The sequence below is a fragment of the Etheostoma cragini genome, chromosome 11 (genome assembly GCF_013103735.1).
Source record: "Etheostoma cragini isolate CJK2018 chromosome 11, CSU_Ecrag_1.0, whole genome shotgun sequence".
Taxonomy (NCBI): domain Eukaryota; kingdom Metazoa; phylum Chordata; class Actinopteri; order Perciformes; family Percidae; genus Etheostoma; species Etheostoma cragini.
In genome coordinates this window covers 25876195-25891054 of record NC_048417.1, presented here as the reverse complement: position 1 = coordinate 25891054, position 14860 = coordinate 25876195, and the positions used below count along the sequence as shown (strand labels likewise).

At 39.4% G+C, this 14860-nt stretch overlaps 1 protein-coding gene across 2 annotated transcripts; it reads left to right on the top strand.

The window, feature by feature from the left end:
- Nucleotides 1–371: 371 nt before the first annotated feature.
- Nucleotides 372–10258, top strand: insig2 (insulin induced gene 2). 2 transcript variants are annotated; one of them, XM_034885214.1, is made up of 7 exons: nucleotides 372–533; nucleotides 1494–1706; nucleotides 4867–5039; nucleotides 7894–8018; nucleotides 8328–8494; nucleotides 9009–9108; nucleotides 9278–10258. In XM_034885214.1, the coding sequence occupies exons 2-7, from the start codon at nucleotides 1585–1587 to the stop codon at nucleotides 9317–9319; spliced, it is 729 nt and encodes a 242-aa protein (XP_034741105.1). In that variant the 5' UTR covers nucleotides 372–533; nucleotides 1494–1584; the 3' UTR covers nucleotides 9320–10258. The 2 variants fall into 2 exon arrangements, with proteins under 2 accessions (XP_034741105.1, XP_034741106.1); XM_034885215.1 differs by having other exon boundaries at nucleotides 379–533; nucleotides 1577–1706; nucleotides 9278–10246.
- The last annotated feature ends 4602 nt before the right edge of the window (nucleotides 10259–14860 follow it).

The window sequence follows — 14860 nt, the reverse complement described above, 5'->3', positions numbered from 1 at the left end:
TGTTTTCCTATTTGCTATGTGATAAATCTATTCTCCCAATATTGTTTGACGTTCATATAACTTTATTTTGTTCTGTCTGAATCTGTATGTTGATGCTTTGTCAACACTGTTATTGGAACTTTAATTCCAATAAAGCCTTTTTGAATTTGAGAGAGAGAATGAGGGGTAGCCTACATAACTATTTTCTCCAGTTGAGAGATCACTCAACTTATTTTCGGGTTTAATTCATTACATTGCTAGGTACAAATTGAACATCTTAATATGTTAACCTAATATCTATCCGGCTGTTCTGCAGACATATTTAGTTTGGGCTGTTCCATGGAACGTAAACTCTAATCAAGTGATACGTCAGTTTTGTGTAACGTGTTTACGTCATGTCACGCTGATTGGGTGGATGTGGTTTATTTAGCTTAGATAACCGGAAGTAGTCTCAGTAGGGAGAGAAGAAGGCTAACTTATTTCGTGTTTTACAGCCTGGTGTTGAGCTATTTAAATGCCATATGATTGTATTGGAAAGTCTCAGTCAACATAAGGTAAGGGTTATCTTTGACCTTACCAGTGAAGTACGACGGGTAACGCCAGCTAACTATGACTAACAAATGCAGTTAGCTAATGTTAGCTAGCTTATTACATAGCTAGCTATGTAACGTTAATCAGGCTAGTCAACTAGCGTGATGGCTCAAGCTAACTAATTTAACATATCCGTGAACGCAACGGATATGTTAAATTAGTTAGCTTGAGCCATGACGGTAGTTAACTATATTTGTTAAACGTAATGTGACCAAATGTAATGTTACTAGGTGTTTCATTGCCTCATTTTAACGTACTCATCAGCAGCGAGAATCTATTGAAATGCTATTGACCCTGCTTAATGATTGGCGTTTAAGCTAGCTAGCTAAGTTCGTCGGGTAGCCACTTTATTGCCACAGCAACCCTGTCGATAGCTAACGTTAAGTCACTATTAGGAAATTAATGAAAGCTGTGTTAAAGTAATTCCTTAGATGACCACGATTCGCATGAAGTGAACTAACCCATATGTGTGCCTCTTTTATCCTCTTGCTGCTGTAACACCATAATTTCCAATTTTTGGGGATACCTATCTATCTATCTATCTATCTATCTATCTATCTATCTATCTATCATTGCACGAGAGGCACAGCCTGGAATAAAGGAGAGCGCAGTCCAACACAAGAATCATAATGATCTTAAAGTCAAATTCACAGAAGTTTAATGTTATGAATAATACTAAATATATGCTACATATTTGTAAGTAAGTCAATCAACCTCACTTTGCAGCACTTTTAAAAAGTTGCACTTGTGTAAAAAAGTATACCCTTTAATTCTAAAGGTCTGATTCCTCGCTAGGACGACGGATGTATGTATATATTTGTGCATACAGACGGTATAAAATGACTGAAATAGTAGAATGTAAATTGTGTTTTAGGGTGGATTTTACAGTCTCTCTTAACTCCCTGTCTGTCCTTGTTTTTCAGCTTTGTTTGGGATGTGAGAAGAGGACATTGAACTCACTGGCAGATGAAGACGTCACGCCCTTATCTGTATTTTCCTGACCTAGGCTTATGAATGTCCCTAACGCTGACAGCCATGAGCGACAGCACAGTGGCCAGCAGCCAGCAGCAGTGGTCGGGGCCTGGGCAGATGCCACGGCCTTCCCGGGGCCCCTATATCCCAGTCATCACCAACAGGTTAGTGCTGCACCTTCTCCACATTAGCTAACCTTAAAAAGAATAACATGATGACCAAAAGCATGAATACAGATGGTCATCAAAATATAATGACGTTATCCACATTGTCGGAATCCTATAAATATTGAGCCATGGCACTGAAAAACATGAACCTTTAATTTCTGGAGCCTACTTCAAAACAACAGACAGAATGCCTTTTTCCCCAACTCGCTTTCCACTCTCCACACCGCTGTCGTCGGACAAGAATTCATTTTGTGAGATTGATAACGTAGTCAGAGAATTTTAATAACAATCAAGACCTGCTAGTACCAAAAACAAAATTACTTTTAGTGCACAAATGGGTTACAGGTTACATTGCTACTCTGTTCCCTCTGGTTTGTTACTGCAATCTCACTCAATATTGGAACAATTTCAAAGATCTTTGGTCACATCAATATACTACACACAAATGCATGAGGAAATGGGGTCCAAGTTGAATGAAAAAATGAAATTACCCTGTAAGACGAAGGGAGAATATTCTCTTTGTTTAATATCATTAAAAAAAGTTAGGTTTTCCCATCTGCTTCCCAGGTTATTTTAAAAGAGCGATTTGTGCAAGTCAGCAACACACTGAAGTGTAGTGGACTGGCAAGTGGGGGTGGCAGTAGCTCAGACCATAGGGAGTTGGGTTGGGAACCGGAGGGTCACTGGTTCAAATCCCTGTATGGACCCAAAAAGTTGGGAGCGTGGATTGGTGGCTGGAGAGATGCCAGTTCACCTCCTGGGCACTGCCAGGTGCCCTTGAGCAAGGCACCGTACCCCCCCGACCGCTCAGGGCGCTTGTTCAGCTGGCAGCCCAATCACTCTGACATCTCTCCATGTATAGGTCCTGCGCATGTGTGTATTTCAGGCCTGTGTTTGAGTACTAACAAAAAGTGTGTACACAGAGTGTAGTGCAGTAATTTCCCCATTGGGGACTAATAAACAAATTATCTTTATTATCTTTAAGTGGAAATAATTCCCTCTGCACAAATTGAATTAAAATAGGTTGTTATTTTCATATTTTTTTATTCTACAAATCCCAATTCCAATGAAGATGGGATGTTGTGTAAAAGGTAAATAAAAACAGAATTCAATGGTTTTCAAGTCCTTTTCATCCTATTAATGGAATGCACTACAAAGACAAGATATTTAATGTTTAAACTGATAAAATTTGTTGTCTTTTTGCAAATCTCCACTCATCTTGAATTTGATGCCTGTAACACTTTCAAAAAAGCTGGGACAGGGGCCATGTTTACCACTGTGTTACATCACCATTCCTTTTAACAACACAGACTAAGCATTTGGGAACTGAGGACAGTAATATTTGAAGCTTTGTATGTGGAATTCTTTCCCATTCTTGCTTGATGTGCGACTTCAGTTGCTCAACAGGCCGGGGTCTCCGTGACGTATTTTGCGCTTCATAATGCTCCACACATTTTCAAAAGGAGACAGGTCTGGACTGCAGGCGGTCTGCAGAATGGGGCTTGGCATTGTCTTGGTGAAATTAGCAGGGGTGTCCGTGAAGAAAACGTTGCTTGGATGGCAGCATATGTTGCTCCAAAACCGGTAATTCTCTTTAAGCATTAATGGTGCCACAGATGTGCAAGTTACCCATGCCATGGGCACTAACACTATAATGCTCCTTGATCATGTTCACAAGTTCAGTTTAGAAGGGACCCCTTTAAATTTTCATGTTAGATTTGCTCAGACATCAGACATTCCACATTTATTAGTGGAATATTTTGTTTTTTTAAAGATTATTCTTGGGCATTTTTAGGCCTTTAATGGACAGGACAGTTGAAGTTATGAAAGGGGAGAGAGAGAGGGGGAGTGACATGCAGCAAAGGGCCGCAGGCCGGATTCGTCAAGGAGTGAACCTCTGTATTATGGGCACCCGCTCTACCAACTGAGCTATCTGGGTGCCCTATTAGTGGAATATGAACACTAACTAACACACCCCAATACCATCACAGATGCGTGCTTTTGAACTTTGAGCTGATAACAATCTGGATGGTCCTTTTCCTCTTTGGCCCAGATGTAAATGTAAATGTAAATGTGCTGTACTTATATAGCGCTTTTCCAGTCTTAACAACTGCTCAAAGCGCTTTTACATCTACAGGAGACATTCACCATTCACACACATTCATACACTGTGGCCGGGGCTGCCGTACAAGGTGCCACCTGCTCATCAGATAAACATTCACACACATTCACACTCCGATGCGCAGCACCGGGGGAAACTCGGGGTTCAGTGTCTTGCCCAAGGACACTTCGACAATGACTGCAGCGGCGGGAATCAAACCACCAACCTTCCGATTTGAAGGCAACCGCTCTACCACTGAGCCACAGCCGCGCCCAGATGACATGGCGTCCGCGATTTCCAAAAAACTATTTAAAATATGGACCCTTTAGACCACAGCACACTTTTCCATTTTGCATCAGTCCATCTCAGATGAGCTCGGGCCCTGAGCAGCCATCTGCGTTTCTGGGTAATAATGATACATGGCTTTCACTTTGCATTGTAGAATTTAACTTGCACTTGTAGTAATAGCCCCAAACTGAGTTAACTCACCATGGTTTTCCAAAGTGTTCCTGAGCCCACGTGGTAATATCTTTTTACATAATGTTTTTGCGTTTTTAAAGTAATGCTGACTGAAGGATCAAAGGTCACAGGCATTCAGTGATTTTTGGCCTTGCCCTTTACATCCAGCACTCTGGCCCTAATAATATGAATCACCGGTTGTTGATGTTGTTATTCTATGTAGCCTGCCTATCAGTTGTTTTGTAGCGCAATTAACACGGAAAATATTTGACCGCAACTTCCCGGCAACCGCTGGGTTTTACAGGCAGCTTTTTTCAATTTTTTTCAATTTGCTTTGCAAAAGGTAACCCGGAGTTAACTTTTGAGAACCTGTTTTAAATATAAATATCACCTATTTAGTTTTTTTTGCAGCAGAGTAGCAGGAGTCATATTTCTAATGAAGAGACACGACAATGGCTGAGAATTTGCTGTCAAAGTAAAAAACAAAACGGCAGAATCTGATGATTTATATATAATATGTTTGTGTTTCCTTGTCAAATTCACTTAAAAAAGTTCAGAAACTAGATTGCAATGACTCCTTTTGTCTCTGCATTGTAGGACCACCAACCTGGTGATCCGAGGAGCCCTGCTGTTCTCTGTAGGCGTCTTCCTGGCCTTGGTGCTGAACTTACTTCAAGTGCAAAGGAACGTCACCCTCTTTCCCCCAGATGTCATCAGCAGTATCTTTTCCTCAGCCTGGTGGGTGCCGCCCTGCTGTGGCACAGCCTCAGGTATGTCCAAAAAAAAGTCCCATGTGGTTTATTTTAATTTTTACATTTAAGCACACATAACAAAGGTGAAAATATCCTTAACTAGTGGCTAAACATACTGGTTTCAGATTGTATGGCCAGGAGACAGTTTAAATGTCACACCTATCATGCACACACTAACGGACAGATCTAGGGGCTGCCACACTGAACACACCAGGTGGCATTGGACTGCAAACCAGAGTGGTTTAGGTTACACTACAGCTACATGAAACACACATTTCCACAGTGAGTGGTTTGGCAGTCTGAGTTAGAATCTCAGGCACCTCAAGATTCAAGGGTCCATATGCGATTATTTGGGAATGTAAACAGGTTATGCACATATGAAGGCATAGTTCTTTAAATCCATATTCTGTTAAAATAGTTGTTTAGGAGTAGATGATCGCTTAAGGTAATCCATTCCTTATTTATCGCACATTAAGTAATATCTATCTATAAATTACAGTAATGTCTGTCTGTGTGCCTGTTATTCGCATATCTCACAAACTGTTAGTCTGATGGATTTCTATGAGTTATTTGGATTAGAAATGCAAAAGATATAGTTAAATATAGGCCTATATCGGTAAAAGAAGCACACATTGGCTTTTGCTGCTCTAGCTGCTGGCCTCTCCCCCTCTCACACTGCACACTGACTGAGCACAGCGCAGGACCAGAGACAGATATGGTGTGAAATACACCTCAGAATCACAAAAATGTGCCAAGTAGCACTACTATGGACTGTCTTTGACTTTGAATGAACAAACGACAACTCCTGAAGTTTTAGGGCTGTTTCAGAATCCCACACATGCAGAGCACAACCAGCTAGTGGCAGACTGAGCGTGATGCCAGTTATAGTTAGGCTACCACTGTTTTTAAGTCACATCGTTGCAAATATCACACGCTGATGCATCATTCCACAAACTGGTTTGTCTTCTGTATCATCAATTTATTCAATAGGCTATCTATTAGGCTACAGGGACGTCTATATGTCAGTGTGTTTGTTATTCGCATATTTCTTGAACTGTTCAAACTTGACAGGTTTCTTGCTAGGGGCACAAGTGTGTGCAGTGCCAAGTTTGACGTTGTTTGGATAAGACATGAGAAATCTATGATTGAAAGAACTAGGGATGAGCGAGTACAGCATTATCTGTATCTGTTTACCACATGAATTATCTGTATCCGGATCCGTACTCGGACTGGGCGGGGCCTAAACCGGAAGTGGGTAGATTTAACCCGGAACTATTTACGTGACAGCATCAGCATTGAGTGTCATTGGTGTTGTCGTGGTTACAAACAAACTATATAGGCCTACAGTATATAACAAGTTTTGCAACAATAAATACAGCAATGTGCTTGCAATTATTAAGTAAAATGTAAAACAAGAGTTTTCATACTCAATAATATAACTTTATTTTTTAACTTTGAATTTTTCTATGATCAGTGTGATCATTTATTTATTTTTGGTTCTTTTTTATTTTCACACTCAAGTTAGTTGTTGTTTTTTATTGTGTTTTTGTTCAAAGGCCTTTAAGTTTCATATCTTAAGTTTGTATTCTTATACATTTTATTTATCCGGACTTAATATATTTTGATGTTCTGTTGTAACAATAAGAAAAAATTGTATTATTCTAGTGAAAACTCATAAATAACTACAAATAACTAATCTGTTTATGTTTTGTTACACATTTCTGGATTTAAAAAAATATATATAAATATATATATCGGCCAATGTATCAGATTTTTAAAAACCAAATATTTGTATTGGTAACGGCCTTAAAAGTCATTTTATTGGTCGGGCTCTAAAAAAGATATACCAGCCTAAGAAGCATATCCATCCTAACGGTTTGAATTCTACAAAATAATGAAAGTGGGAGGATCTCCCACGGTGCCATCAGATTTTATTTAAACAATTAATCTACAATAATTTGCTTTAGTATTATAACTGTGATGTTTCTGGGGGTAACTTGATGAAATTATGCCTAGATCCTTATGCTAACTGAGTAAATGTGTCCTCCATGTCGAACTTGTTTTAAATCCGTTGACCTTAAGTAATGACTATAGCACAGCAGATATTAAGCGTCCTGTTGATATAGAGCCACAGTTTTGTCTTAATTTGATTGGCTCATTGTCAAAAGAAGGTTGGCCCGCAACAACGAAGTGTGAGAACAGAAGAACATCAAATAATACTTTATTGTGCAGAGGCAATAAAGTGTTACCATTTCAAAGATTTCTACCTCTGTTTCCCGTACACGTGTTCCACGTACCTATGTTCCCTATACTTTTTCTTTGTCTTTGTCTCTATGTACTTATTTGACTTTCCAACAAGAAATATTTCCAATCTTATTAAACAAAGGCTCTGGCCCAGGTCCCCCCTGGTCTCGCATTTCCAGAGATAGGTCTAGCTACATCACTGATCTATTCTGGGAAAGGGGGAAAACATTCTGGCTTGTTCATATTTCTTTGCTATGCCTGATATACTCCCCCAGTTGTGTAACCTTGTTATCAAGATGTGATGGTCTTCTGTGTCAAATGCTGAAGTTGTACCAACACAGAACACTTACCCACATCAGAGGACATTAAAATATCATTAGAAACCCCCCAGAGCAGTTTTTGAATAGTGCGGTTTCCAAGACCCTGATTGAACTATTTGATAATGTGTCTCTCCAACACAGCAGTTAGTTGGTTGGCCACAACCTTCTCTAACATTTTTGACAAAAATGCTTATTCTCAGCAAATACCTCCAGGCTTTTTGAGTCTGCCGCCATAGTAGTGAAAGTTGGTTGTGTTGTGTCTTGATTTTCGGCTCTGTTTATTCTCTCTACCTTTGTTCCCCTCGCAGCAATGATCGGGCTGTTGTACCCCTGCATCGACAGCCTTCTGGGTGAGCCACACAAGTTCAAGCGCGAATGGTCCAGTGTGATGCGCTGCGTGGCTGTGTTTGTGGGCATCAACCATGCCAGTGCTGTATCCTTTATGGATCTGTTGTTCAGTTCAGTGCTTAGGGTTTTGGTGGGAAAAAGAGTCTATCTCTGTCTAAGACTTTGACAGTATTTCTCCCCTGTGAATATAGGCAGAGCCTTGTGTGTACACCTTTGTATGTATCACTATTTAAGCAAAGGAAGGCACTGATGATTTGGTGGCTAACTGGGTGAAAGGTTATGTTGTACATGCATCTCCACAGATATGTCTACTTCTGCACTGTAACACAGCTATGTAAACAAGTTTGGAGCCGCCAGCCATTGACTGCTTGGTCCTTGACCCTACCTTTGTCAGAAAGTGGACTTTGCCAACAACGTCCAGCTGTCTCTGACTCTGGCGGCGCTCTCCGTTGGTCTGTGGTGGACGTTTGACCGCTCCCGCAGCGGCTTTGGCCTGGGAGTCAGCATCGCCCTGTTGGCAACGCTGGCCACCCAACTCCTGGTTTATAATGGAGTCTTCCAGTAAGTTCCCTAGCACCTAGTTTGCACATTGATAGCGTGTGGAAGCCAACGGACTATGATGAACAGAAAACATATGTTGTAAATGTAATACTGTATTTTTTAAAGACTGTATAGCTACATTATGTTTTGCCTTTAAAGGTTGTTACATGGCAGCACAGTGTTGTGTTACCTGTAGAGTGTGTGGCCTGGCTAAGATTCCTGAACACAAATGTTTACAGGTTAACACAATTTTAAATACACCTTTCCTAAATTACTCACTGGGATTTCAATTGGACTTAAATAAAGCATTAGTATGTTTCTGCTGACAAATCGAATTTGTCACACAAAGCTGACACAATTGCTTTTCTTCAATGGATTTGTGAATTTCTCTTTGAGTTGAAAAGGTTTCGCTGTCTGAGATATTTTGGTGTATTTGACCTTTTAAATAGTCAAACCAAGATAATCAGAGCAAAACATAGATCAATGTAATGTGTTGGTTGGTTTTGTTTGAATGTATGTATTCTTCCCTGCACAGGTATACTTCTCCAGATTTCCTATATATCCGCTCCTGGTTACCTTGCATCTTCTTCGCAGGAGTGATAACTATGGGAAACATAGGACGGCAGCTAGCCTTGGTAAGAAATTGGAATAACTTCAGTAAATCTGCTTTGCCAAATCTCAAGTGTATTAGATTAATGCTGGTTTCTTAGAGTGGACTGTAAAGTTATACACTCCAAGAAACCGGCCATGAAGGTAGATTCAGCTGTTCTGTCTACAGTTTTTTTCTGCTTTTGTCTTTTTCAGTATGAATACAAATTCATTCAGGAAAAGACCCATCAGGACTGAGGGATTTCATCAGGCCTCTGCTCCACATGACGTTAAAGCCAGAGTCAGGTTGGAGAACATCTGCAGGCAGCATGGGCAAGGACTTGCTGGCCCTGGATAAGCCGCTTAGGCAGGAGTCCTGGCCTGGTGCTTTCTGCGGGACAACACAGTATTGTTGATTGGCTCTCGTCAGCCCATTCAGAGCTCAGGGTGGCCACTGGCTTTATTCTAACTTGAGCTGAAACGAGTAATGAGAGCGGAGATTGTTGTTTGTTTTTCTTTGGAGCAGTTTACTCTACTTCTACTTCTACTTCTACCTGGGAAGGGATTAGCAGCAGAGCATCTATCGTTCTTCAGATCAGCTCGAATGTTGGAAACCTTTTGGCTTTGGGTGCCAAACATAGTCACACTGGATCCGTTTTAAATATTGCTCTTATCTGCTGAGTCTTTTGCATTCTTCACGTATCAGTGGAGAACACACAGCCTAGTTAACTTATATCTAAAAAGATATGCATCTTACCAGACTGTTTATATTGTTTATAGCTTATGTCTACATTTGGGTTTTCTTGATAAAGGAATGATGTGTACTGTACGCTTGTCTGCACTGGCAGTGAGGACACCCGTCGTGGATTACTACCAGCCCCACCTGCCCTGCTTGTCACCAATGTGTATAGTATTATCAGATCTGAAGAATGAAAGGATACATGGAAGGACATGATAACATCACCAGACCAAAGAGTTAGCCCGGAACCTCTCAGTTCATTTTCAATTTTCAAGGGCAGTTATCAACAGCTGTAGAGCAGAATGCCTCTGGATGTAATGGGATAGACCTACCGAACAACCAGAGCAACAAAACAGGCGCTAAGCAATGGACAAATGTAGGCCGATTACAGCATGCAGAGGTGACAACGTAGCCTCCAAATGTCTGTGAAATGTCTTTTTGCCTTTAGAATTTGAAAATAGTCCTTCGACAGAATATATATATTTTTTTTTTACAATAAGCAGGAACCATTCACTTCCATTCATACACTGTGACCCAAGGAAACTTTGACATGGGACAGGGATCGAACCACCAACCTTCCAATTGGCAGGGAAATGCTCTACCACTGAGCCACAGCCACCCAATATGAGACCCTGATCTAGGTGTAGTGGCACCAGATGCATCTGTAATTTAAAAAAAAAAAGAAAGAAAAAAGAAATAGCTCCCATATCTGTCTGGTTACCAGGCTACAGAGCATTCTTATTGTATGTTCAAAGCTCCCAAAAAGGTTTTGGAATTCATAATGGCTTAGGAAATTAGTTTCAGCCATACAAGAGCAAAGGGTTGAGTTTATATATATCCTTTTCAGATTCCTGGTTAAAAAAAAGAAAAGAAAAAAAAAAGAGCCAAAAAGCAGTTTCTGAATGTTGAGTAAAGCCCTTTCATAGCAGAATTAAACTATGTTGGGTGTAAAGATAGCTATGATCCTTTATAACTTGCCATGTTAACATGTGCAGTGCCCGATTGGACACGTGCCTGTTCCAAATGGACTGAATGCTTGGTTCGCAGTATTTTTTCTATTTCTTTTTTTGCAATGCTGAAATCATCTTCTGACAAAATCACAAACACATAATGCTAAAGGAAACAGTTGTTAATGATGACACAGAGAGAAAGGTTTGAAGCAATAGAATGCTTTTCTTATTTGCGGTACTACAGCACACACCCACTACAACGCGTCCGTCGGCTCGCTGCTGCTCCTCAGTCATTGAACAGAAGAGACAGAGAGAGGTGACTGGGATCCTGTCTCTGGACGTATTTTGAATACATGTAATCCTTGTGTTCTTACATATATTGCATATTTCACTAGAGGAGTTGTTTCTTTTGACTCTAATGCAGCTGTTCTACTGTTAAAACCTAAATTAAAGTGTGTTTAAAATGTGACGTTCTCTGTATGGTGTAGGTGTTAGTGGGTGGACGGATTGAAAACCCTACTGGTAGAAACTGATACATAAAAACAAAGAAGAAAACATGCAGAATAAGAGGTTTGACTGGAACATTTTAAAAACGATTTATGATTAAATATGATGGGAATCAATGAGTCACATTTAAACAAACTATAACAGTGTTTTTGTAGTATTCCATGATATAGGTTAGATGATGTAGAAAAACATGATGGAGAAACCTTAATGGATTTTTAGGGGGTAGCGTATTTTATATCACCATCGCAAGAAAAACTGTACAGCGGTTTAAAAGGGATTAATCGTTTCTCTCACTGAAGCAACCTCTGAAACATGGACATGTGCTATTTATCGGTGTAATAAAGACCACAACCTTTTGGTAACTGCCTCGGATTTCTTTGTTTACCTGATACATGTGTCGTTCAGATAGTTACACAGATAGTTACATTAGATTTCAGTGGATGCATACCTGATGCGGAAGATGCAATTTATGCAAAGTAAAAAAATCTGAAGAGAAAACATACTGTGAGTTGTAAAAGGTTTTTTTCCTCTCTAAATACCCACAGATGTTATATTTACTTCCAGGAAGTCCTCAGTGAGATTAGTTAGTAGTTTTCAAGAGTCCTGGGCGAGAAAACAACTAATTGTATTAAGTAATTACATTTTTTGTGACATGCATGTGGTAATATTCTATCTATATTAAGTACAAATAACCCAACAGATTATCAAAAAGTACCTCTTTTCAGAAATCTAAGTAATCTGACACTGACTCTGTACAAACATCTAGAAATACCAGTTTTTACATTGAAATAAACTACAGTCATACATGCATAACCTTTATTCTCCTAATATTTTTTCTTCTCTATTGTTAAAATGCTTATTGTTTGTAAGAGATCAATAAAACATTTGCCTAATATAATGTATGTATGCTTGTTTATTTTGCCTAATACAATGCAATGCAAAACTTCAGAATCCCCACTCCAAGGTGTGAGATGTTCATGTGACCTCCGTGAGATTTGAACCCAAAACCTTAGTGTTGGTACCTTACAATACTGCATAATAATTGATTCCACAGTTGGAAACACGAGTGGAAGTTATTTGGAAGTCCTGGATTTCAGAATTCTTTATTTTAAAGATTCCTTTTGGGGCGCTTTATTACCACAGGACAGCTAAAGACATGAACGTGGAGAGAGGGGGAGTGACACGTAGTTATGGACCACAGGACTGAGTCGAACCTTCTGCGTTGAGGAGAAAACCACTATATACAGTGGTGCTCAAAAGTTTGGGCACCCCATGTAAAGATTTGTATTAATGTTCATAAAGAAGCAAAGAAAATATGGAAAAATCTCCAAAATGCATCAAACGACAGATTAGACATTCGTATAACATGTCACAAAAACTTAGATTTTATTTCCATCATTTACACTTTTAAGTGCCAAAAATGGCGCCTGCAAAAGTTTGGGCACCCTGCAGAGTTAATACCTTGTACACCCCCCCCACCCTTGGCAAGTATCACAGTTTGGAAATGCTACTTGTAGCCAGCCAAGAGTCTTTAAATTTTTGTTCGAGGTATCTTCACCCATTCTTCCTTTCAAACATCTTCCAGTTCTTTGAGATTTCTGGGCTGTCTGTCACGCACTGCTCTTTTAAGGTCTATCCATAGATTTTGAATTATTTTGAGATCAGGAGATTGTGAAGGCCATGGCAAAACCTTCAGTTTACGCCTCTTGATATAATCCACCGTGGATTTTGAGGTGTGTTTAGGATAATTAGAACTTTCAAGCTCCACTGGATGTGCGCCTGCTCTACCAACTGAACTAACCCGGCCACTGCTTTCAGTTTTTTAACCATACATAGTCATCCTCTTTCATATTCTTGGACATTATTTAAGAAACCAGTAGTATAGTTTCCCTGAGTCACACACATGCAACATTAGCCTACAACGTTTTGGTAGGAACATACAGATTTATTTCTATAGGTAGGATAATTGTTTTTAATTATTATTTTCCAACAACAACCACATGGTTCCTGGATCAACAATAAAGGAACGAAGGTGCATTAAAACCGCTCTTCTATTGCGGGGAAGTGGCTATAATTTTGAAACAGAGTAGCCACTACAGTGCATGAACTATGAAAACGTACGTTGTGATTTGGACCAAAATTTATGTCCAAATCCAGATTAGTGTACTGCAGTGTGTACTACAGGAAACCTTTACAGTATTTATAGTAAACATTTATTTTACTTCTGTCACAATGTTTTTTACAGTATTTGATTACTGAAGGTTTGTTGCAATACTGATTGGGCAGGTTGTCTTCATTGATCACACTTCTGATTAGGTTATGTGAATTATGAAAATAATTTGTTGTTGAACATTGTTGTTACAATTTTGCCTACTGTCATGTGGAAAGAGTGACACAAACAGATCATCTTCAGCACTTCAAAGGGTCATTTTGAAACATGTAGTTTACATTGTTTGGTCTTAATCTAAGTGATTGTTACAATAACTTAACTGAAAGAATTGCACTATGATATGTTCAGGTATGTGCAACAAATGTACTTTCACCAGAAAGTTAATGATTGAAACATTGGTTTTGTGGTGAAAGATGTTTACAGGCCAAATGAAGGTTAATCAGTTGATTTACATGCAAGATGTAATGATTAAAGTATGATGGCTTGGCACCATTCAGAAAACCGTAACATAGGCTGCAATAGATTACAACAAACACAAATGGAATTATAAAATCATGAATTAGGTTGAATAATACAATCTCTTAGAAGTTTATTTAGGTGTTCTTTTAACACAATTTCCAAATACCCCAGACAGAAGAGAGAACACAATGATTTGAATTACCAAAGAGACCCATTTTGTAATATCAGATCCAGGGGGCTAAGGTAAGCAGAGGGGGCAACATATGGGCATAGAGTCGGGTTCAAAGCACTTTTACAAGATGTGGAGGGCCTGTCCAACGTCCTACATATGTTATAATCCTTACCCACAAATTTGTAACCCCGAATCGTAATGGTTATTCTCAACCACCATCTAAAAAGTGCCAATCTTTGACAGCTTTACCTTTGCTGAAGATGTACTGACAGAATCAAGTCAACCTGGAAGTGAGGTGATGCATTCTCCTTACAATGTCTTGAATAATATTTAAAATGGAGTTCACTTCATGCTCATTAAAAGATAATTCAAAAGTATGCCACATTCGGACACAGGATAAGTTAACAGCTCTCATTTCAAGGGTATGCAGTATGTCAATTTTAGGTCTTAAAATTGTATTTGCAGACACTATATGAACTAATATGAACTAAGAGTAAACCCGGATTGGCTTTTAAATTAAATTAAAGCCGAGAGATGTATGCTAAGATACACGTTGATTGGTGAGTGATGTATTTTGTGTGGGATATTTCACAAGATAAGCCGAGTTGTCTGTGTTGCATTAAAAGTCCAAACCCTATTTACAGGTCCAGCTAATTAAGTGGAGATACTATTATCTGGCACAAACGCTAAAACACCAATGCTAGTGCCACTGCAAAATTGCACACATCAACTGGTACAGTGTTCATGGCTAATGTGGATTAATGTGTCCTGTCTTGTGCCAGCTCCCACAGACACGGGCTCA